This window comes from Falco rusticolus, chromosome 1, assembly GCF_015220075.1.
Source record: "Falco rusticolus isolate bFalRus1 chromosome 1, bFalRus1.pri, whole genome shotgun sequence".
NCBI classification, from domain to species: domain Eukaryota; kingdom Metazoa; phylum Chordata; class Aves; order Falconiformes; family Falconidae; genus Falco; species Falco rusticolus.
Window position 1 is genome coordinate 107,712,634 of NC_051187.1, and position 23,516 is coordinate 107,736,149.

Consider the following 23,516-nt stretch of genomic DNA (forward strand, 5'->3'; position numbering starts at 1 on the left):
TTCACAAACCCATTTATCACTTGCTATGTATTTATTGCTGAGTGTTTCCTCCACTGACCTATTTGGATGCTAAAATCAGATTTTACTAAATCTTCTTATGAAAAGGATGGTTCCAGATTATTCCTGGAAAGGAGCTGAAATGGAAGGTTCTTGTTTGTTTCAGTGTGTGAAAATTTGTTTGTGTACGTGCAGCCTAGTGTGTGTAATACTCAAATGGTCTTATGTTATGCAAGAATAACAGTTTAACGGGTATTTTTCCAATGCATGACTTGTGGTTCTCTTAAATGTAGTGTAGTTGTTTGTGGCATGTAGTGCATCTGTGTGTGTAAAGTGAAAGAAAAAGGAATGTGGACATAGTTTATAAACAAAATCGCTTATACGAATATTTTAAAATTCAAGTAACGCTTAAAAAAATTAACATAAAACTGTAATTGTTTTGAAAGATGTGCAAATAAATCCTATTTCCTTTTCTGTTAGAACTGTCGTGAAATGCAGTATTGCCAAATCCCAGGCCCTGTATAGTGCCCAGAGAGGGCTGAAAACAAACAATGCTGCTGTGGTCAAAGTTGGAGCCATCAGCATCAACATCCCTCAGCACCCTGCCACGCTGCACAGCATGATGGTGCGCAGCTCTCACCAGCTCTCCAAGCAGATTTCAGATCTCATCAGGCAGCCATCAACTGCGTGAGTGCTGCTTGCACGGCACTTCGGAATGCCGCTGTTGGCCGTCCCGTTACAGGCGTGGGCTAATCCAAACCTATGGGGGAGAGTCAGGCTGGTCGTGTATTGTGTTAGAATAACAAGATGTATTTTCTGATCTTTGTCTTGGTGAATAGGCCCCAGCCTACCAAAGAAGATGTTGCGACTCCTTTGCCCTCTGAAAAGACTCCCACGAGTATTAATCAAACGCCTGTTGAAACAAATGAATTTCCACAGCTCCCAGAAGGCTTAGAAAAGAAGCCCATTGTTCTTAAATTCAGTGCCATGATAGATGGTATAGCTATTGGAGCAGCGCTCTTGCCATCTCTAAAGGCGGAATATAAGATGGGAAGAATGAGGAGTCACGGAATGACAGGTAACAGTTCTCTGAAACTCTAAAAACGTTGTGGTTGATAGTTTGGTCTTGCTAGAAGCATCCAAGAGGACTCGATATTTCTGTTGAATTATAGCTAGAGCTCTGAATCTGTTGCTGTCAGCTTATGTTTTTGACTGTGGACTTCAGTCAGATGAGGCCATACAGAGAATTTACTCTCTTGTTGCTATACACAATTGCCAGAGGCTGCGTAGATGAAGACATGTATATACATTCATATATAGCTTCCTCTCAGGAAGCTTCCCTCTAACTGCTAAAATCAGTTTATGATCCTCAATTAATTATATTCTGATTTTGTAAGGCTACTTGAGAATACTCTTATAGAGCTTCAATACATGAGGTGGTTTGTATGACTCCCTTCTCCATGTAATTACAGTGAAGTCTTCATTGTCTTCAAAAATTAAGAAAACCCAGAATCATGTGAGTGGGTATTTATAGCTCTAGAGGTCTATGCACTTCAATAGTAGCTTAAAGATCATTTATTATTATTATTATTATTATTATTCCAAAAGTTTCTTTAAATTTAAGGATGTATAAAAGATCATTTTGCCAGTTTATACCCTTTCTTTCCCCATCTTCCTTTTATAGGGGCCCAAACTAGATTTAATTTTGAGCTTCCAAGTCACAGATTGCGCTTCACTTCAAAAGTCTCTGCCACTGATATGTCGACCATTCCTCCTTCGGCAAGTCTCAACCTTCCTCCTGTCACTATGTCAGGCAAATACATCATGGAGGAACACGATACCTACTCGGACCAAATTTGGAGCATAGATGAACTCCCTGCCAAGCAGGGCTATTATCTACAGGGGAACTACTTACGCTGTGTGGCTGAAGTAGGTGTTGAAGACAGTAGTCATCTTTGACAGCATGTTCTTTCCATTCTGTTACCTTTCTGTATGTGCATCTTCATATTATTGTTGTGATCTGCCTGCTTCAGCACTCTCAGGTTTACAGGTTCATCCAAATAGAGCATTTGTAAATGCGTGACACTGAAATAGAACTTTCTCAGTCCTTAGTTTGATGAGCAGCCAAACATATTCAGCACTCAAGGCCACTGTATCGGAGGATTTTGAATATGATATTTTGTGCAAACAGTTTGGAATGACAATATTTCTCACTAGTGAAGCAGAGAAGTATATTATGCTGATGATTCAAAGAAAGTATAATTTTAAACCGAAAGCGGATGCTAATGCATCAGATAGTCGTATATTTTGCAAAAAGTAATATTTAAAAAATGAAAAATAATTTTATTGGTTTATAACTTCTTTTTTTTTTCATGATTAGGCAGCTCCATGGCTAGGAGAAGCTATATATAACCTTAGTAAATGACACAAAATTTTCTGTTCGACACAGTGTGTTCTACTCACCAGCTCTATTTTTGTACCAATTTCCACGGTTGCTTTTCACAGAGAGAAAAGTGGTGCTGCTTAAAAGAAACCGATCTGGTGGGGAAATGCGGGGCTTTTCTGCTAACTTTTTCTTTGGTCAGAAAAATGATCCAGCATGTTCGTAATTGAGACTTCTGACATGTGTGTCTTTATGGGAGAAGTTTCATTGGGTGCTGCTCTTTGTTTAACCCATTTGAGTTGTTTCCTGGCTGAAGAAGGACCTTCTTTGAATTGAACGGAATGGTCTTTGAATTTGTTGAGCATGTAAAAAAAGAGGGAGGGGCTGCTTAGCAAAGGCAAAAGCCAAGTGCAAGTAGTTTTAGAAAATATCTGTATCATAATTTTACTTTAAAAGCCTTCATGGTGAATTTAAACATTCTTGGGCAGACTCCAGTTCCTTAGGAATATTCTTTAATATTAGATTGGACACATAATAAGTTTGCCACTGAAGGTATTGGTAAACTTGTTCATATACAGTGACTAGAATAACGTACTTTTGGAGGTTGACAGCTCATTTCTGTTTTGTTCTGGTAACAATTTACTGTCTGAAATTCAGTAGCATTTTGCACACATCCCTGAACCTTAATAGAGTCCTGCATTTTATTGTCTCAGCTAAACTTAAACAGGAGAATAAACCTTTTAATAGTGTATGTCCTTCAGTTTTCTGATAGGTATTCACAGCAGAAAAATGGCAAGACAAAACTATGTAATGTTCTTTTTTTTTTTTTTTAATGCCAATAACAATATAATTGGACTTGAAAAGGTATGCCTGAAAATTAAAAATGTGTTGTCGTGAAACCATATGTATGTTAACTTTTAAAGTTTTGTTCTAAAATTTTATATTTCTGCAGGTTGGTTCTTTTGAACATAATCTCACAACTGATCTTTTAAATCACTTAGTATTTGTGCAAAAAGTGTTCATGAAGGAAGTAAATGAAGTCATACAGAAGGTTTCAGGTAAGCAGAACACTTAAAACCAACTTTAAGTGAGATCCTTAAACCTCATTTATGGCAACGTTGTGTAGCTCTTGGATGAGGTGTTTATTTCACAGAGGTTGTCCTTTGCATCTGGCACTCTGAGCAGCAGAGCTGGAGTTGCAAGTAGCGACAGAGGCTCTGGGAAGTTTTTGTAGCTCTATCTGAATAAGGTGTTTTATTGGGAAGCAGAATGGTTCATCATTTTGGATGCTAGCCCTTGTGTCTGTGACATGATCTTACTTGGCTTACTGTCTGTATTCACTTTGTTTACCTATAAAATGCAGATCGTGACACTGAATTTCATAAAATAACATCAGCATATACTCTTAAAGGAAAACAGCTGCGTCCGGGGAAAATAGTGTCAATATTGGTATTAGTGTCTGCTGATTCCTAGCTCTTTTGATAGCAGGTTATGTGTTTCAGAACTGGTTGAAAAAGGCATTTGGCTATTCATTAGATTGCTTTGTGTTTCATGCTGTATACTCAGAAACGACTGTATTATTTCTGTCATTTAGGCTGGCTTCTGTTCTCAAAAAACTTTCAGAAGAAAATAGTGGTTTTTTTAACCTAATTTTAGAGAAGAGTTCCAAAGTCACTTAGTGCAGTCTACATTGTGTATTCATCTGTTTGATGTTAGACAGCCAAAGTTATAAAACATTTATTTTCTTACATAGAAAACTCTGTTTGACCAAGTCACAGTTTACACAGCATTTAAAACCAGATCCACTCACTTTCTAGTTTTTACTGTTAGAGACTTGGTCTGTGTTCACGAACTGAAAGCAAACCAAAAAGCTGGTAACTTCTCCCATGCAGTAATATTTTAATGGCAAACAAGTTCTATCATCCTCCGCACTGGAGAAAATAATAAAAAAAAAAAAAGAAGAAAGAGTACAAAATGACCCTATTTTTTCTGATATGTGACTACTCTGAGGGAAAACATAAGGACTGGAAGCTTTGACACGTTAGATATTATTTGATAGTTTTAAGAAAAGCCAGGAATATAATTTACAGTGGATGTTACATGATGGATGAGGAGACTAACAGAAAAGCAAATGAGAACTGTGGAAGCATTTTGTTGTTCTTTAGGTCAAAACAAGAATTGGCAGATGAGGGTAAACAGTAAATGAATTAGAAGGACAAGCAGTAATGAGTAAGAAACATTGTCTGCCTATTAAGAAATAATAATAAAGAAGGTAAAAAGAAAGAAGAATAACCAGGGGAGGTAAAGGGAATATGAATTTCATTAGTTATCTTTTTAGAGGAAGAAGGATGTATGTTTGAGAGAAAATATTACAGGATGACAAATATGAATAAATACTCAAAAGCAGGTGAAATGTCAAGTAGTATTAATTTTAACACTTTTTGAGTTATCCTAAAAAGCTGTCGTAGAAATATAACTGATTTTTTATATTTAGGAAGGATTCGATGCAGTGGAGAAAATAGAAAATGCCATAATCCCTGAATGAGAAGAACAAATCTATAACACCCTGATGTTTGTTTCACACAAAATATATTAGCATTGAGTAGTAAGAGAACACTTAGGGGAAGAATTAACCTTCAACAGCTGTCATTCTTCTATTAGAACAGTTTTTACAGAGGAGCATAAAGTGGTAAAAAGGGAAACCTGTATTAGATTTCTTTTACAACATTTCTCAGTCTCTAGAGTTCATTCTTTCCTCTGTTTTATATGAGGAATTTGGTATCATTGCTGGTTTTTTGCTTTTCCAGACCGTAAATTTGTATTAGGAGTAGCAGCCTGATGGTTTTTGAAATGTGACTGCTACCTTCCATATTTTGGAAATTCAGCAGGAATGTAGTCAGCTGCCAGTGATCCGTGGGTCTGGGTGCTGAATGCAGAACAGTGGGCGTGGAAGACAGCTTTTGTCCTTCTGATTTGCAACAAAGTAATTTACATGGCTTGAAAATTCCTTTTAGGATAGTATACTAAAGTGTTTTTTCTGTTTATGGTTTCTGTTACACTCAAATATCGAATGCATGTTATCCTTATAAAACCCGGGTAAGTTCCAGTTATTTAAGGTGGAGTTGTACAGATTAAAGGCTAGGTAATGAACAGAGAGAGCAGTTCATAGTAGTTCCATCTGCAAGCTGAGGGCAGTGTTGATTTACAGACAGCAGGTGTCAGCTTTCAGACTCTTGGAACTTTCTGCACTGGTTTATGTAAAGATTCAAGTCTAACTTCTAATTTAGTTTCATTCAAGAAAATTACGCTCGTTTAAGTGAGAGTGTAGATGGAGAAATTTTATTTAAAAGTGGTATCTGTTTTCTTTCTTTTTTCTTTTTTAAACTGGCAAATGCATTGTAAACTTTGTGAAGAAATGTCATTGCAAAAATAGCCTGTAATATGCATGTGGAGAATATATGAAGGATGAGTTAGTTTTCTTGCTCAGAACCCTTAGGTTGCCATTGTAGTTTTACGTGATCCTAGTTGAGAATATCTGGGGATGGGACTTAACACTCACACATACACCCACCCTTACCCTAAACAACAAAAGGAGGAGGAGGTTGTTAAAACTATTTGGAGAAGAAATATCCAGATGAAAAATGGAGTGACAAAAATTTACTGTTGTTGTGTGCTTGTGGGTGTTTTTTTCTAAATCTGCGATTTAACTGCCTATTTTTTATCTAATTAGAAGAACTGGCATATATGGAGAGAGTGACAGCCCTTTCCAGCAACAAGACCTTCCTGTAAACTGAGACTGAACGTAGATCAAATCTCAAGGAGAATTTAAACCAGGATTGCTTCTTCAGTTTAGGGCTTGTGGGAATATGTGACGTGGGATGAAATATGCCAGGATGAGGAAGGAAACACAAAAACAAAATAATCACAAGATACTCTTTCCTCTTGTCATTGAAAAAATACTGATAGACTTTCAAATCCTCTTTTCATGTAATTTGCATGGTATTCGTTCAAGTATTTAATTTTTATTGTCAGATAATTAGGAGATACTCCTCAGCTCCTACACCAATGTATCTTTTTGAAAACTAGGTGTTACTCCTTGGAGGCTTTGAGCCTTCCTGTGGGAAGTTTCCTGGGAGGGAGGAACATGAGAATTAGTAGTAGTGTTAGAGACGCAGAGACTTAGTACAGTTAGTAGAGAGCTATTCGTTATATGTAACAACCTGAATCTGCACTGATGTCTTACATCTTCAGCCTATATTTGGTTTTATAAATCTTCAACTAGTGACTGTTTAAAATGCGGCTTAATTCACTGTCACCTTTTTTTTGGTTTAGTATCTGTTTGTTTGAAAATGTTTGCTGTGTTAAAACTCTGAATGTGCATATTTAATGTGTACAGGAGGGGAGCAGCCAATACCTCTTTGGAATGAACATGATGGTACAACTGATGGCGAAAAACCAAAAATTCTTCTTTACTCATTGAGCCTACAGTTTAAGGTAACCTTATGATGACAAAACAGCAGTCCTAGATACTATTGATGGTTTTTGGATTTTTACCTCAAATCTTAATGAATTAGGAATAATCCGCGTGGAGAAAAAGACCTTGAGTTTGGTTCCTGTAATCTTTTAAGACAGCTTAGTAGCACTGCATTTTGAAAAACTGTTACGTCCTCTTTTTGCTGCACGGTGAAAAGGGGGGTTTGCTGCGTGTTTTGTTTGGGTTTTTTTCCTCCCTTCTCTTTATGTCTCTGAACTAGATCCCAATAATGTTGTACCTTTCTTATTCACTAGGGAATTCAAGTGACAGCTACAACTCCCTCAATGCGAGCTGTGAGATTTGAAACTGGACTGATAGAACTTGAACTCTCAAACAGACTGCAAACCAAAGCAATGCCTGGAAGTAGCAGCTACCTCAAACTGTTTGGGAAATGCCAGGTGGATTTAAATCTGGCACTAGGACAGATTGTTAAACATCAGGTTAGTGTTCATCATCTTTGCATGTGCTCTTCTTCAGAGTGTGGGATTAAAAAAATACATGACTGGGTGGGGGTTTTAGCTTTTTTTTTTTTTTTTTTTGTAATAAAAGTTTAAGCATTCTGCAGCACATAGTTGTGGAAATTTACTTCATCAATATGCCCTCGTATTTTGGTAAATTAGTCATGTAAAATAAACTTTCTCATTTGAGTCAAGAAGGGAAGATGACATTTCAGGAGAATTAGTAAGGCCAGTGTATGTGCATTGAAGATAGAAGGAGTGAAGTATGGGCTCTTCTTTACTTTCCCTTTTTTTTTTTTTTTTTTTTTTTTTTTTTCCCTTCTTCTTTAATTTCTCTCATGCTGTTAATATCTCGGAACTTACTAGCCCTTTGCAACAGTACTGGCCATGCTACTGAGTCCAATTTAAATTTTTTGTTGATAATGCTATTATTTTTAGGGTACATGAATGCAATAATAAGACCAGACAAGACCCAGACTTGTCTAGACCTACATTTTGACCTAGTGTGTCTGTCTTAGTTTGACAGTTGTATCTTGTAGTCTTAAACCCACTGTTAACGTGAAATCACTAATTCTATGATAGAAGAGTATTTTGTGATGCCTAGAAATGAATAAATACCAATCTTAGAACCTATAAATGTACTGTCACAATTGTATATCTGGGTATATAAATAGCTATTTTAGTTACATTTTATAATAAATAAGGAAAAGAACGCTGCAATCAGAATCTGATGTAAGAAAATTTAATATCCTGAAAGGAGCTTTGGCTAGAAGAGAAAAAGGGTAAAGGAGACAGCTTTACTTCTTGTTGTAATTTCACATTTTGTCAAATGCAGTGATTTGCTTTTAAAATTTTTTTCCTGCCCCTGAACTCCTCCCTGCTGCAATCCCTTCCCCCTTCCCAATTTTTGAACGTTTTAAGGTTTATGAAGAAGCTGGCTCAGACTTTCATCAAGTTGCCTATTTCAAAACAAGAATTGGATTAAGAAATGCTCTCCGAGAAGAAATCAGTGGTTCATCAGATAGAGAAGCCGTGCTCATTACTTTGAACAGACCAATTGTTTTTGCTCAGCCTGTGGCCTTTGATAGAGGTATTGAAGAGATAATTGCTACAAATTTGGCTTAATTCTGAGGAAGCTATGTTTTGGTTTTTTCAAGAGGCTTGACTATTCAACATTAGTATATTTCATGTTAAATCAAAATGTCAGGTAGTTGGGAAATGTAGGAGATCTACTGCATGCTGACAGGTTAAAATTCCTCATGTCAAAAATTCCATTTGCTAAGGTGATGAGTTTTCAGATGGTTTGGAGGAAGTTGCTTTTGTAAGTCTTCACAAATGAATAATGCTGAGAACGGCGTCGCCGTCTCTATTTTAACATGCTGACTTTGATGCTAAATGCTTGGCTTTGTCCACCTTGCCCTTTGCAACTGCTCTTCACTACTTCCGAATATATGTGTGTGTCCATCCAGTGTTGAACATACAGTGTCTTAAAGTAATGGAGAAACGGTAAAAATGAAAAAAAAAAAAAAATATTAACTTTATGTAGTGAATGTGCTTTTTTTGGGGGGGGTGGGGGGTATGTGTTGATTTTAATGAAACGTTTCTGTTTTCTTCATAAAGCTGTGCTCTTTTGGCTGAACTACAAGGCTGCATATGACAACTGGAATGAACAGAGAATGGCTTTACATAAAGATATTCATATGGCCACAAAAGAAGTAGTAGATATGCTGCCTGGAATCCAGCAAACCTCTGCACAGGCTTTTGGAACCCTCTTTCTTCAGCTGACTGTCAATGACTTAGGAATTTGCCTGCCCATCACAAACACACCTCAGGTAATCAGAATGTCTAAAGCGATGTGACTGTTGGTAGTCTGTTGAAATACCCAATGTCCACAAATGTAATTTTTTATCACACCAGTGCAAAAGTTATAGCATGCTGATAGTTGCAATAGTGACATTGCTTGTAATAGAAACGGTGTTCTCATTTATAGAAGACCTGGGGTTATGCATGTTTTAGTTCGTATGTGTGTTTTGGGGAAATGTAGTGGATTCTTGTTTACACCGCATATGAGCTCAGCACTTTGGAAAGTCCTTGGAATTGTTTCAAATGGAACGTATTTTCTTGAAAGCTTCCATCACAAATCCCAATTAATCCTTTATTTTTCGTATGATTATAGATAGAAAAACTCTGAAAACTGTTGGCTTTAATGTTATGTTTTGACTCGTTTGTTTAATTAAAACAAGGAATGAGGCTATGAATAACTATGACATATATAGATATATGTTTTCAAACAGTTACTTTTATTTACTCAGATTGGATTAAAGATGTTTAAAATGTAGTCATTGACAAAAAGTGTATCCTTATAGTAGGGGGTAAGGCTAATATGTTACACAGGATGATGTATTGTTTAATGTGCAGTTAACTAGGTTCTGTATTAAAGTAATGCCTACACAGGGCATTGTGCGATGTGTTAACCCAGCTTGTTCTGTAAGGGAACATGCACTGCGTTATGTTTCTGAGCTCTCTTTTGAGTCTTAAGTTTAACGATGCACAGCTCAGTAATGCGTTCTCAGGGTGTGCTTTGTGGCCCTGCAGCTCCTCCTTCGCTGGCTCTACAGTTTGCCGAGTTTCTTGACAGCCAGCGTAGCATGATCCAGCACATTCCCCAATGACATTTAGCTCTGCTCATTGATTCTGTCTTCAGATAGACAGGAGAGTACCTGAATCAGTGGACCTAGCTTTCATGAACATCTCTGTGTTTATTCTCATGTAAGAAACAATTCTGTGCAGACCTGTATTCCCTCTGTTGTGCCTTTCTTAGAAATGACTGCAGTTGTGCCTGTCTCTTCATATATAATGCGAAGGTGTGATCTGCACTTAAGTATAAAATTGAAGATACTACAGTGGAACTGGAACGTTATTAGGATAGGTGATGTTAATGGCTTTGAGAGAAAACCTTGGATTCAGAGACCTTTCCTATGTTGAACTGGGTGTATTCTTAATGGGGAATAATTCCAGAACAGGAATGAATCATTTTAATGATATAGAAGAAAATAGTCGTAATGCATAGAGACATGAAGGAGTAATGAGGCCAGTAACCTAGAAGTTATAATGACATAACATTTTGATTGGGAATCTTCCATCTGGCAGCTATGGACAAAGCAGATGGCATTTTATGTGTTAGAAATTATAGTAAATTATAAAAATTTTTTTTGGCTCACAAAGTCTTAAGCTGTATATAGAATAGCATGTTCACAATACTTATGCTGGATCAAAAGGATTCTAGCATTATAGAACAGAATATGTGGCCTTTTTTGCAGGTAAATAAAATTACAGACCTTTGTATAGAAAGGACTGGAAAACAATCAGCTTGTGTATTTAAGACATGGCATAATTGTAGATATCAAAATAAGCACCACAAAATCATGTAAAAATTAAAGCTACTCTTCATCATTGTTCAATCAATTCATGTGCAGCACTTCTTGGAGAACAGAATCAATCCTGGGCATGTGTTCTGTGGTCGTAGGGTCAAACGGTTCATAGCCTGTGATGATATAGTCCTTGATCATATACGGATTTTCTTTCCTTTTCCAGATAAGCTTGACTCCAGATGCCCTAATATATTTACACTTTAGGTGTTGTATTTAGGAAACGACGATGCAAGACATTGTATGGACAGATGTGATGCTTTTGAAACTTTGTGCGTAGAAGGAAAAAATACAAAGAGATACAAGAAGAGGATTGGTTTTCTAGTGGGGAAAGATAAACAGCATTTAACGCATGTACAATTATCACTTTGACATTGCCATGACCAGTAAATTCTCTCTGTGATTTTATTTTCCAGTCTAACCACACTGCAGATCTTGACACTGGCTCTGCTTTAGTCCTGACTATTGAAAGCACGTTAATCACTGCCTGCTCCTCAGAGTCTTTAGTTAGCAAAGGTCATTTTAAAAACTTCTGTATCCGCTTTGCTGATGGCTTCGAGACAAGTTGGGATGACTGGAAACCAGAAATAAGAGGAGATCTAGTCATGAATGCATGTAAGTGGGTGTGATTTCATACTGGACAGTAGTATTTCAGATATAAATCCACTTCTACCTGTTCCTGTGACTTTTAAAACTGCTCAATTTTCCCCCAAAAAAGATAAAATACTTTGGCCTTTTGAAAGCAAAATAATATGTATCTAAAAGGTTGTATTCCTTTGTGGTTTTCCTTATTAATAACTTTGTTCCTATATGTCTCGTTGTAAGTTCTGTCTGAGAGATGTTGGAAGAGTTGCATGTGTTGCTTTTATGTAATTTCCTAAGATCCTAGAATCTTCACCATAATGAAAGACAGATAAGAAAAAATAATCTATATTAAACTATTAAAAACTTACTGGGATAACTGTGGAATTTTAAATTGATATAAATTTGGATTTTACCAGGTAGATTCTCTTTACTAAAAAAGAAAAGTCAATCAGTGGGAATTAAAACTAAACCTCCTAGCCAACACCACTCATGCTTTAATTGTGGATGGCAAGAGACTGAGGTGGAATTTGGAAGGCCTAAAGCAACTTTCACTGTCTCCCTTACCTGTGTATATGTTTCATATAGGTGTTGTGCCAGATGGTACATACGAAGTATGTTCCAGGACAACAGGACAGGCTGCAGCAGGTAATAAACTTCTTTTAATATATCAAGCCCTATATAAATAAAACATTCATAAAATATGACATTTAAGTCCTCTAACTGTGTTGTAATTTAGTTGGTGGTTTGTTTTTTTCTTTTTGTTTAGTATTTTGTTTTCTTGGTAAAACTCCTCCATGTTTTTATTTGCTTCATCTTTCCAAGCTCTTCCAAGCTCTGAGTCACATCAGCCACACTGGTTTTAGATTTTTACCTGCAGGAAAAGACACGGTGTATGTGTGTTTGTTCCTTGGTTGGAGAATAGTCCTCTCTCAGCAGTGTGGCCCTACTGCTTTCCATCCTAGGGACTGCTAAATCTTCCAGTCCTCCTAATGCTGAGACTTTGCATCCTGAGCCCCCATTCTTCCCTCACCACTTTGAGACAGCTTCTGTTCTTCCCAAACTCCCTCTCTTCCTGGTCTACCCTACTGAGTTGTTTGGACATTCTCCAGAGGGCTTGGAAATACCTGGCATACTCTGTCTTGGCCATCATACTTGCTGCTTGCTTCATCTTGTCTCTCTGTCCAAACGCTGCACCTGCAGTGTCTCATGTCCCTGTAGTTTCACTCATTGTCCCCTGCTTGCTTTTTTGTGCTGAGGAGACATGGAAATGAAATGCATGCTGCAGCTATTGAAAATTGTCCTCACGTGGAATTGTGAATGGTGAAAACCATGATGAATCCATGTAGAAGGAGAAACAGTATCTTGTGTAGTTCTGCTTAAAACAGGTTCTGTATTTTGATGCTGAAAGGTGGAACTCAGAAAAATCCTGGGAAGACAGGGTATTCAGCAGGCACATTACACATAAATTGTAACATCTTCCAGCATCCAAGACTTGAAACTGTAAACAGGCTCAGCAGTTTTACATGCAGATAGACATCCTTTAGGTTTCTCACTGTTAGAAAACCTGTTCTGGAATAGTATGCTTGGCTGCAATTCTAAGAGCTGAAGTTTGAGATGCTCTTTCCTGGTCATCAGCTTGGCTAAAGGGAATATATTTTCATTAGGTTTGTCCATGTACATCACTTGTTAAAGAAATACTGACTCCATAGCTGTGAAGTACTTCCAGCAAGCATTTCAGTTGTAGAGTATGTTTTCCTCAGAGTGGGCAGGAAAGACAGTTCTTTGTAACTGATAAACACTGTCTTGGCTAACTAGGACGTAACTCAGTATACACTAAGAGGTAAAACAGTTAAACTTTTTTTGTTTGTTTGTTGATACAGAAAGTAGTAGTGCTGGGACCTGGACGCTGAATGTGTTATGGAAGATGTGTGGTATAGATGTCCACATGGATCCAAACATTGGGAAAAGATTGAATGCTTTGGGCAACACTCTCACAACGTTGACAGGAGAAGAAGACATTGATGATATCGCTGACCTCAACTCTGTAAACATAGCTGACCTCTCAGATGAGGATGAAGTTGACACTATGTCTCCTACTATACATGCAGTAAGTGAATCAACCAAAATAAGTGCTGCTAATCGGAAAAAGTATGACAAAGTCTTCAGTCAAATAGAAAGATCTTAGCTTGAGTTAAGTTCAGCCTGCTGTTCCTTATGGCTCATATAACTCTTGTTGCAAATCAGAAAAGCTTGTGTGTTAGTTTTCTAACCTCATGCCTCAAAGGCAAGAAATCACAGATTGTATTTGTACTGGTGCTATGTGGAAATATCAATCTAGATTTGAAAATATGAAGACACAATACCTAACTTAAGGTGCCTTAACCGGAAAAGCTGTTGCTGTACATGGATTTTTCTTAACAGGAGAAAGAGTAAGTTACTGACATGAGCAAATGAAAAAAATTCTTTTTTGGTACTTCTACCTGCTATGCTGCTGACCTTGCGGTTTGGTTTCACATAACAACATTTTAACAGTGTTCTTTAATGGCTATCTTAAATGTCTCTTGCCTGCCAACAGTGAAAACGTTATCCCAGAACACTAATGTTCCTGTTTGTTGTTTAGAAATCAGGTGGAGGCTCATTATGTGGAGATGTGCGCAAGCTAACATTTGGGCAGCGGATTGTAAATCACCTCCTGGGTTTGAGCCCCCCAAACCATCGATACTCTGTTCCTGTAGAATATCTATTGGGGTCAGCAAGGTGTGATTCTCTCCAGTCTAGCAGATCACATATGAAAGCAGGCAGATCCTGCTCGTGGGGACATGTATGTAGTAGTTACAGTGTGTCTGATTGAATGATGGGTTTTGGATCACTGGAAAAAAAATCCAATCAGCTGCCTTTTGAGATGAAACTGATTCTTTTGCATGCACTAGTCCAAATTTTACGGTGTGAAATTCTCTTTGCCTGTTGTTTAATTATGCTAATGCCCAATTTTTGATGAGGGCATTAATTAAATGTTTATTTTAAATAGGAGATTGTTGATCACCGACGGCAGGGAGTTTCTAGTATCCAAACTGGAGAACAACGAGGAAGAAAATATGTGAAACGTTTAGTTGATATTCGAGAACTCAATGAGCAAGCTAAAGTTATTGATGACTTAAAGTAAGTTGAGTTTTGCTTTAACTTGCACAAAGTTTGGGAATAAAAAACTGCAGCTGACTTTCTTTTCTTATCACACATGTTTTGTGGCATCGTGATGGTCAAGTGGAAATTGTTCTATTTATTGAAAAATAAAAAATTGTTGTTTTGGATTCCATAAGGAAAAAATATACATGCAAGTAGTCTCTCAAATTTCTCAACTTCTTCCCCAAGTGTTTAATTAGTCTATACTTTTTCTGGTTCTGAATCACAATGGCTGATTATAATCAGTTTCCTATTGATTCAAAATTATAGTTCCATCTTGATTTATTATCATGGTGATTAACAAAATATATTACTTTGTGACTGTAATAACCTTAGTCTTTGTCACTGGAAGAAGAAAAAAATATTTAAATTGAGTATTTTTGCATCTCGTAGGTGATATTTTAAAATTAAATCTCATATGCTGTACTTGAGAAAACCCCGAAGAAAGAATTCTTTCCAATTTCATACATTTCATCTGAACTTCTGTGAATTTTATGAATAATTTTTCACAGTCGTGGTTTGTTGGGTTTTGTGGGTTTGGTTGGGGTTTTCTTCTCCCCCCTTCCCTAAGACAGACTTACTATAAATGGATATGTCTGGGATGGGAGGGCAGAGCTTGGTAACGATGTGTTAAATAAAACAGAAGCTTTGGACTGTTACAGCAGGAGGATTTTTCTTCATCCTGCTGTGGATTCTCAGATTTGTCAATCACGTTTGTTTTTAGAGAGCTGTTGTGATTGAAAGTATAGAAGGTCCTTGATCTGGTTGTTACAGCTAGGGCTTTTTGAATCAAGTTTGTTGCTGCATAGCCTTTCTTATTCTCCACCTCATTTAGCATCATGCTAGCACTGTTGTTTGGGGGTCTCCCTGCATGCTAGTTTGTTCTGCATCCTCATTCTGCTTTGCAAAGTCACCTGGAGACAGAAACCTTAAAAATCAGAGAGTCCTCAGAATATTACACCGGACAAAAAGTTGTGTCATGAAACAAAATAAATCTCCTGCAGCTATATTTGGCACTGGTCATAAGTAACTACTGCAAAAAAATTAGAACATGGGATCATTCCGGGGGAAAGCGGAGTATCACTGCAACACAGATTTTGAAGTGGTGAAAATAATATCACCTATTTGTAAGATAACTCAACCATGATTTATCCCCAGAAAATTAGGTGCAAGTGAAGGAACTATAAATCAAGAAATTCAGCGCTATCAGCAGCTGGAGTCGGTGGCTGTGAATGATATCCGCCGGGATGTTCGTAAAAAGCTACGCAGGTCCAGTATGAGGGTGAGCAGTATTAAGTTACATTAAAAATATGATAGTGCTTGCGTTGCATCTTTCTTCTCTGCATGTTGATTAAAGCAAAGATGTTAGTAATGGGAAAAAGGAGGTTAAGAATATCAAATTGTTCAGCAACCCCTGTACCTTTAGGAGGGAGCGGGGAAAGGTTTTTCTCCTTTGTAATGATGGTGATAGGAAAACTGAAATGTCACAGATAATGTAATGTAAGTGGGGGTTTTTTGCGCACTCAGAAGAAATAGTCGGAAAATGTGTATTTGAAGATGTCGTTTAATCTTTCTCTCAGCAGATTTTAAAATGATTCCTTATTGGGGTGATGAATGCAGATGCAGAGGCAAGCATGTTAACTGCCTGGGCTAATGACAGATGCCTATTATGTTCTACTTGGCATGTGTGCTTTCTATAATCGTGTTCTATATATAAACAGTGTATTTGCAAAGTTAGATGATACAAAACCAAGCTACTAAGCATAGACACTAGTAGAAACTAGACAAAAAACCAAGCGGTGTTGCTGATAATCCACAAATGCGTGGCTGTTGTCCCAGACCCTGGTAACAAACTTGGCAAAACGTTATTTTCAGTGTGTCCTAGTGCAGGAGCTCCAAGTATGATGCTTCATTAATAAGAAAAGATCTTCCAAACAGTAATCTGCTTGCAGCTGTATCTCAGGTGCTCTCGTTTTAGTTCATGTTCTTCTGTTGCTATAGTGGTAGTTTGGAAGGATGTTTGCCAAAGCACTTGGATTATTAGCTTTGGGGTATACTTTTCCCCTGGCCACAGGGTATTGCCAATTTCAGCAAGTATGAAAAGTGAACGTATATCTAGAGGCAAGATGAAGATGGTGGCAAATGCTGATAAGAGATGCATTTTAGCTATTACAGAACAAAAAAAATCTTTTCTTCTTTACTGGCACACCTGTGTAAAATAGTATTTTAGCTTGCCAGAGTTCTTCTCTGTGTTGTCAGTTGTGTTTTAAATATTACTTTTTTTTTTAGGCTGCCTCCTTGAAAGACAAATGGGGTCTTAGCTACAAACCCAGCTATAGCCGATCTAAGAGTATTTCGGCATCAGGAAGACCACCTTTGAAGAGAATGGACAGAACAAGGTAAGCTTCTGGTAGTTTGAGGTCTGTGATAGCAACAATAGCATAGATAAGAGGAAACTTCGGACTTTGGCCATAAGAGCCCTTTTACTATAGGCAACGGCTGTAGGTGGTGGAACTGGATAGGAGGAGGTCATTCTGGAAGACAGGCATGTTCTAAAAAGCAACTTTTCATCTTGTTTTGAAACTCCTTTCTTGACAGACTTGGTAGTATGTTAAATGAGAAGTTTCCATTTCAACAACTTAATGTTAACCCTTTCTACAGAATCCTGCTTTCAAGACATATACTGAAGAAATGTGTGTAAGGAAAAATAGCATAGTGTAATCATATCGATTTTTACACTTAATTTACAGTCATCTGCCTGTTGTAATGAGAAGAAAAGGAGATTCTTTTCACCTGTATAATATGTATTGTTTTGTTTAATCATCTAATGGCTGCTGAGCAAACTGTAGTTGTATAATGATGCCTCCAAGTGAAGTATTTGCTTCTGTTTCAGAGTATGTGTGTTTAAGTCTGTTGCTCTTACAGAGCCAGCTGAAGCATTCAAAGTTTGAAAATAAAAATGTGCTGCATTATTGTGAATTACATATAAAAGATTTGAAAATTAAAAAGATGGAGAGGAGTGTTAGAATTCTTTGGATTATTTTTTTTTCTGTAAGAATAGAAATTCTTAATAGAAATTTGCTTCAAATTTAGATATTTCTGTCAAAGTGAGTGGAAATTTCTAAGTCCAGATGTGAAAATACCGAACAGCAGCTATTCCATTGTAAAACCCGCATTAGAAGTACTCTAAAGTGAATTTTTCAAGGTATCATTGAAAAGGAATATTTTTTCTGAATTAATTAGCATTCTTGATAGTTAAAGCAGAGCAGGTGTTGAAGTCATGAAGATTCTAGTTCAAGATCTGTCAGATGAAAACCACTTTCATTTTACCTTTTCACAAGGTTATCTGAAGAGAAGCAGAAATTGTGTATGGGAAGGATAACAGGGCTTTTCTGCTTTTCTGTTGCTCTATAAGAAAGAAGTTCTGAAAAACTTTAATGACTACTTTGGTTGTGAAGGAAAAGTAGTATGCATATACTGCAAGACCAAATCATTTTAGTTGCACCAGAGAATACGTGATCTGCCCCCTTGCTTTGGTCCCACATGGCTGACCACAAATATCTTGGTTTTTTATAATTTATGTGTGTTCACTCAGGACTGACAAACTTGGATAAAGAAACAAATAGAGGCTGGCTAGCAATGGACTACTGGCCCAGCAATGTGTGGCTTCCTTCTCTTTCCTTCCTCCCCCTCCCTTTGCCTTTCCATGAACCCTAAGTGCTTCAATTATGATTTTATACTTTCTTCCATAACAAGATCCTAAGTCTTGACTGTACTTTCGTATTGCCTTATATCTGTGCAGTTAAACATTTTGCATGAACCTCAAACCCTGTAGTAAAACTCAACAAGCTGTTGTGTTTTGGTTTTGCTTACAGCTCTCGACTAGGAGACAGTGAAGACCTCCCGGATATCCGTGTAGATGCTGCATCTCCTGGGCCAAGAGTAACTTTCAACATACAAGATTCTGTAAGAATTACTTTATATGCCATATAATGGTATTTGCTGTGCCGTTTGGTCTGAAGTTCATGAGATAGGTACACCTAGGCAGACTTGGATTGCTTCTATGTTTTTGTGTGTCTCTTTCTGTTTGTGTGCCTCAAATTATTCGTGTGGGTTTGGAAGACAGATTTGTTTTGATAGAAGACAGAAGTGGTTTGGTTTCTTAACACAGAAATTAATTGAAGCATTAGAGAAAATATTTGAGATTATTTTTTTTTTAGACTGACGTAGTAATACAGTTGTTTAGGAGTTTTTATCAGAAGCATGCAAAAAATCAGTATTTTTTGTGTTTGAACTTCTTTAGAATTTTGGAAATGGGTATTAGTTTGCTGTAGCCCTACGAGTATATCCTTATGTGTGTTTCAAATGGATTGTTGAATTACTGGTTTTGGTGGTTGTTATGTTTTCTTATTTTTTAAAATGCTCCTATCATGTTGTTCTTGCATGGCTGAGATAATTGTAATTGTTTTAATTTTTTTTTTTTCTACTTCTAATTAAGTTGAATAAAACAGCTTTGGGGATTGCACAACAATCCAGCTGTCCAGGGGAAGGGTATTTTCAGGTATTTCTGAGAAGAAACAAGTATTCTTTGCCAGAGAACTAACTTATTTCACAGGGAACTGCTTTTCAATGTTTTCATCTCTTTTGCGCTTAGCTAAACAGAATGTATATAAAATTTGAAAATATTTAGATTTAAATTTGTAAAGCAAGCAGAAGAACATGAATGTTGATAAACTTTCCAGAGTGTTTCTACACCCTTATGTAGACTTAAAACTTGCTACCTTTTGTAAAATAAATTATTGGAATTTTGTTTGTATATTTATGAAGACTGGTCGAGGCTGATGTAAAGTGATGTAAGTCTAGCCTTGACATGTGCTTTAGAAGAGGATTTTAGTATGTGTGCCTTCACCTGTTACATTGTGTTCCAAGGCTGCAGGCATCAACACCAGTACAAAATAATTGCTAGGTGGGAAGGCATCTTCTCACTTTTTATTTCTGTTGGAATTCCTTTATTTAATGCAGATTAAGACATTTTCAAATAATCGTGAGTAGGGAATGTGCCAAAATACCCAGAGAACAAATGGTGGAGTTTAACCGCTTTAAAAAAACGTGTTTAGCGAACATAGTACAGGTTATGGGTTTTTTTTTTTTTAAAAAAAATCAGCCAAACCCAAAAACCAAACCAATAAAAGCAAATCTAAACATAAACCAAACAAAGAAACAGAAAAACAAACTCAAGAGACAGTAAAGTACTTTTTCTCCCTTCCAACTCATGCTCCCAGGAAATAAGTTCCTGTTCCTGAGAGAGAGGGAAATGAAACATAGAAATGTGCTTTGCACATTTAAATATGTTCACACTTAAAAGCTATTCTGCCTTTTGTTGTTGTCATATATAAGCCAACTTAGCTTCAGTTCTATTGGCATAGCAAAGCGCTATCAAACAAGGTATTCAATGTTGAATATTTTTTTAAAAAAAGAAAATCTTTCTGACATTATAATGCCAGTTCTTCAGCAGAGCTCCAACTCAAACGTGCAGACGGTGTAACTCTATAGTAACACCGTGTAGGTAGTGCTGGTGTTAAATTAACACTTCTAGATGGTTTTTCACAGGCATTTTAAGAAGTTAAGTGTTTGAAAATTGCTTGTGTGGTGCTTGTGGCGTGTTTTACGTGAGAAACAGGAGGCCTCTTTTGGAGACTGGGCCCAAAGCTCATTTTGTGTTAAAGCACATGTGCCCTGTGCGCAGCCCTGAGCTGCAGCCCGGTGCCGTACATTCTGCGTTAGCATCCTGCATGCACACCTCACTAACGTCTCTGCGTGCCTTACCCCCTCTGCAAGGGTCCTGATGATTTTTTTGCTGTCTTTTGTTCTTTTCCTTAAAAATATTCTGAAATTAAATGTTTCCATTCCATCTGATTGTATGAATTGGTCAGAGCACGACACATATTTAGCTAACAGGCTGAGCTCAATCACTAGGCAATGGCAAATGTCTCCCCACCAAGCTTTCGTTTCTTTCTTTTTCATAATCCGTCTGGCAAGTTCTACTTCTGCTGTCTCTGTATCATGAGGAACTTAGGAGTGAGTTTCTCATAGCACTCTTGCTTCTTTTATTTCCAGAGCTATCTAATGCATTCTCGATGGAAGTATCTGTGGAAATTTAATAACTTTTTGTCTTTTTATAATCAGTTTCCAGAGGAGACAGAAATGGACCTTTTGTCTGTAACTATTGATGGTCCCTCCCATTACTCATCTACTAGTGAAGGCTCATGCTCGGTATTTGGTTCACCCAAAACTCCAGTAGTCTTCTCACCCGGCATTCCCTTCCAGCCTGAAGAAGGACGCCGGGATGACAGCTTGTCATCAAGCAGTGAGGACTCTGAGAAGGAGGATGACCATGAAAGAGAGAGGACATACTTTTATAGGAAACCACCGTAAGTAATGGCCCTGAGAAAGAACAGAGACGTTTAGAAAAATCACTTGAAATGCTGACTTTAAAGCTGCAAAGTCTGTTGCTGGTGAAGGACTGAGTTTTGCCTGAAGTGGCTCTGTGGGAGGCAGAGGTGGTTGTGTTTGGCAAAGGTGACTGTGCAGGAAGGAGGAGAATCTCATTGGAAAAGGAGGTGACTGTTAGAAATTTCATGGCTTGGAGCAGAATAAAAGAACTTGGGAATTGAGTTTTTTGAAGCACAGGGCAGGTTTTAGTGGGACCATATGACAGATTTGTCAAATACAGCATAACTTTTATCCAGTGATCATACTTCCACAAAGTGCATGTAATAATGTAAATATTTAAAAATATGGAAATTATTGTATATATCTTTTCACTCCTTTTCTTGATTGAGAATTTAAGAAAGTCTTAGTTCTTTGTGGTACCCTATACTAAGAAAGGATACGTGGTAATGTGTTAATGGGAGATGGATCACATGCTGTGTGTCAGATAAGGCCTTTTCGGGAAAAAGTTCTTAAACAATGACATCCTGAGTGTGGAGGTAGTCTAAGAAGACCTCCTGCCACCTGTTCAGGTCAATGTCAAGCTGATACCTGACCCACAATTGTGCCTGTGCAGGGGTACCTCCCGCAAGAAAGCCACAGGCTTTGCTGCTGTCCACCAGCTGTTCACTGAGCACTGGCCCACGACGCCCAGCAACAGAAGTATGACCGGCACCACCACGGAGAGAAACATTGACTTTGAACTTGATATCAGGGTTGAAATTGATTGTGGAAAATGTGTGCTGCACCCGACAATGCTTCAGCAAGAACATGATGACATTAGCTTACGCAGGTAAGGAAAGTGTTACTTGGTTGCCTTATGACGAATGGGGTGTGAGTACTTTTATTCTGCTTTGGTTGTTAAGGCCATAGAGTATTTCCATCACTTAAGTTATGGTTATATGCACAATAATTAATGATTTAAGCACTGACCCATTTGAAAAGCATAGAAGATGTATGTGTTAGTGTGTTACCATCACTTTATTCGTAGTAATGACCGCTACTTCATAGCATCACTGTAAGTGGCAGTTGTTACGGCCAGGTGGGGAGTTGCATTTGTTTGGCAAAAGTCAGCATATGCCTCTCTTCTGGTTTTACTTTTCAGATCATGCTTTATCTCTCATAAACAATGTTAGGCTTTCAGAGCACTGGGATGATTATTTTTTTTTCAGCTTCCAAAGAAGTAACTTTACAACTTAGTGAAACCATATAATGGTTTGACTAACAGTGGGGACTAATGTGTTTTCTCATCATCTTTGAGGGCTCCCATTATTTTCTGAGTGTAAAAGCATGCTCATATTCCATGTCTTTCTTAACAAAATGCTTTTAAAAATATTATTTTTATCTGAGGCAATAGAAGTGCTTTACTTCTGATCTTAATGAGGTTTGATATCGTCCTCAGTTTTTAAATTCTCCTTTTTTCATGTGTACATGATTTGGGATCTAATGGCAGCTTTACATTTACAAGTGAATTTGAAGAAACTTATTTTTCAACAAAAATAATTCTTAATAAGTATAGTATAAGGAAATGAGATTTACCTTTTTTAACTCTAATTGTAAGAAATAGAAACAAATGAGAAATACTTTTTCTTACTGAGAAGTATACGTAGGAGATTTGTAATTAGCCAGCAATTTGGTTTCTGTCTTTCCAAGACACGCTTTTCTGAGAATTGATACAGAAGGAAAAAGAATCTCTCAAGAATTTATATGAAGACAGGCCTTACAGCACAGAAGGAAAACTAGTGTTTTCTGCATTTTGAAGAGTTTTCACAGATCACATTGGGTAACGTAGATGACTGCAAGAGTACAGAGTGTTGGAGGGTGTTTCTCTAATGACATAACAATAATTTTGTAGATTTTACTGCCTGAAATAATCACATAATGAAAATGGCAGAGTGGACAGACAGGAAGGGTGTAGAGGTCACAGAAAGTAAAGCAGAGGTTGAAATGCTTCTTTACACAGTTGATACTACAAATTTGTTTTAGACATCTCTAGGTTTTTTAATACTAGAAAATACACTCTTATTAATATGAGTATGAAGCTTTCTTTAATAACTTGCAGTGTATTTATTTTAGGAGCTATGATCGAAGTTCCAGAAGTTTGGATCAAGAGTCTCCTTCAAAAAAGAAGAAATTTCAAACTAATTATGCATCTACTTCTCACTTACTTGCTGGCAAGAAAGTGCCATCATCTCTACAGACAAAATCTAGTGATGTGGAGACAACAGTGTTTTATATTCCTGGGGTGGATGTAAAGGTAAAAGGAGTGTATACCTCAGCAGGGAAGTGCTTGCTCTTTCTCTCTGCTCAAATGTGATTTCAAAGCAAATACATGGTTACAGTATGCACAAGTTCATATATATATACACAGAGCAGCTGGGCAAAATCTTTTTTCAGTTATGTAGGTACTGCTAAAATAGGAATAATGATTTCTGGAACAGTACACTGAAAACTCATAGACA

At 37.2% G+C, this 23,516-nt stretch overlaps 1 protein-coding gene across 12 annotated transcripts in view; it reads left to right on the top strand.

The window, feature by feature from the left end:
- KIAA1109 (KIAA1109 ortholog) overlaps positions 1-23,516 on the top strand; it is a 125,039-nt gene that overhangs the window by 81,450 nt on the left and 20,073 nt on the right. For 7 of the 12 annotated variants that reach the window (XM_037394718.1, XM_037394726.1, XM_037394783.1 and 4 more), the window contains 20 exons: positions 478-684; positions 837-1,075; positions 1,682-1,926; positions 3,333-3,438; positions 6,777-6,874; positions 7,169-7,354; positions 8,294-8,462; positions 8,993-9,204; positions 11,217-11,415; positions 11,971-12,030; positions 13,266-13,492; positions 14,006-14,206; positions 14,414-14,544; positions 15,724-15,847; positions 16,855-16,964; positions 18,441-18,531; positions 19,064-19,126; positions 20,752-20,996; positions 21,632-21,847; positions 23,131-23,311. In XM_037394718.1, the coding sequence (XP_037250615.1) occupies positions 478-684; positions 837-1,075; positions 1,682-1,926; positions 3,333-3,438; positions 6,777-6,874; positions 7,169-7,354; positions 8,294-8,462; positions 8,993-9,204; positions 11,217-11,415; positions 11,971-12,030; positions 13,266-13,492; positions 14,006-14,206; positions 14,414-14,544; positions 15,724-15,847; positions 16,855-16,964; positions 18,441-18,531; positions 19,064-19,126; positions 20,752-20,996; positions 21,632-21,847; positions 23,131-23,311 (3,310 nt within the window). The remainder of the gene's footprint in view (positions 1-477; positions 685-836; positions 1,076-1,681; positions 1,927-3,332; positions 3,439-6,776; positions 6,875-7,168; positions 7,355-8,293; positions 8,463-8,992; positions 9,205-11,216; positions 11,416-11,970; positions 12,031-13,265; positions 13,493-14,005; positions 14,207-14,413; positions 14,545-15,723; positions 15,848-16,854; positions 16,965-18,440; positions 18,532-19,063; positions 19,127-20,751; positions 20,997-21,631; positions 21,848-23,130; positions 23,312-23,516) is intronic. The other 5 variants (XM_037394793.1, XM_037394755.1, XM_037394813.1 and 2 more) reach the window with 5 other exon arrangements.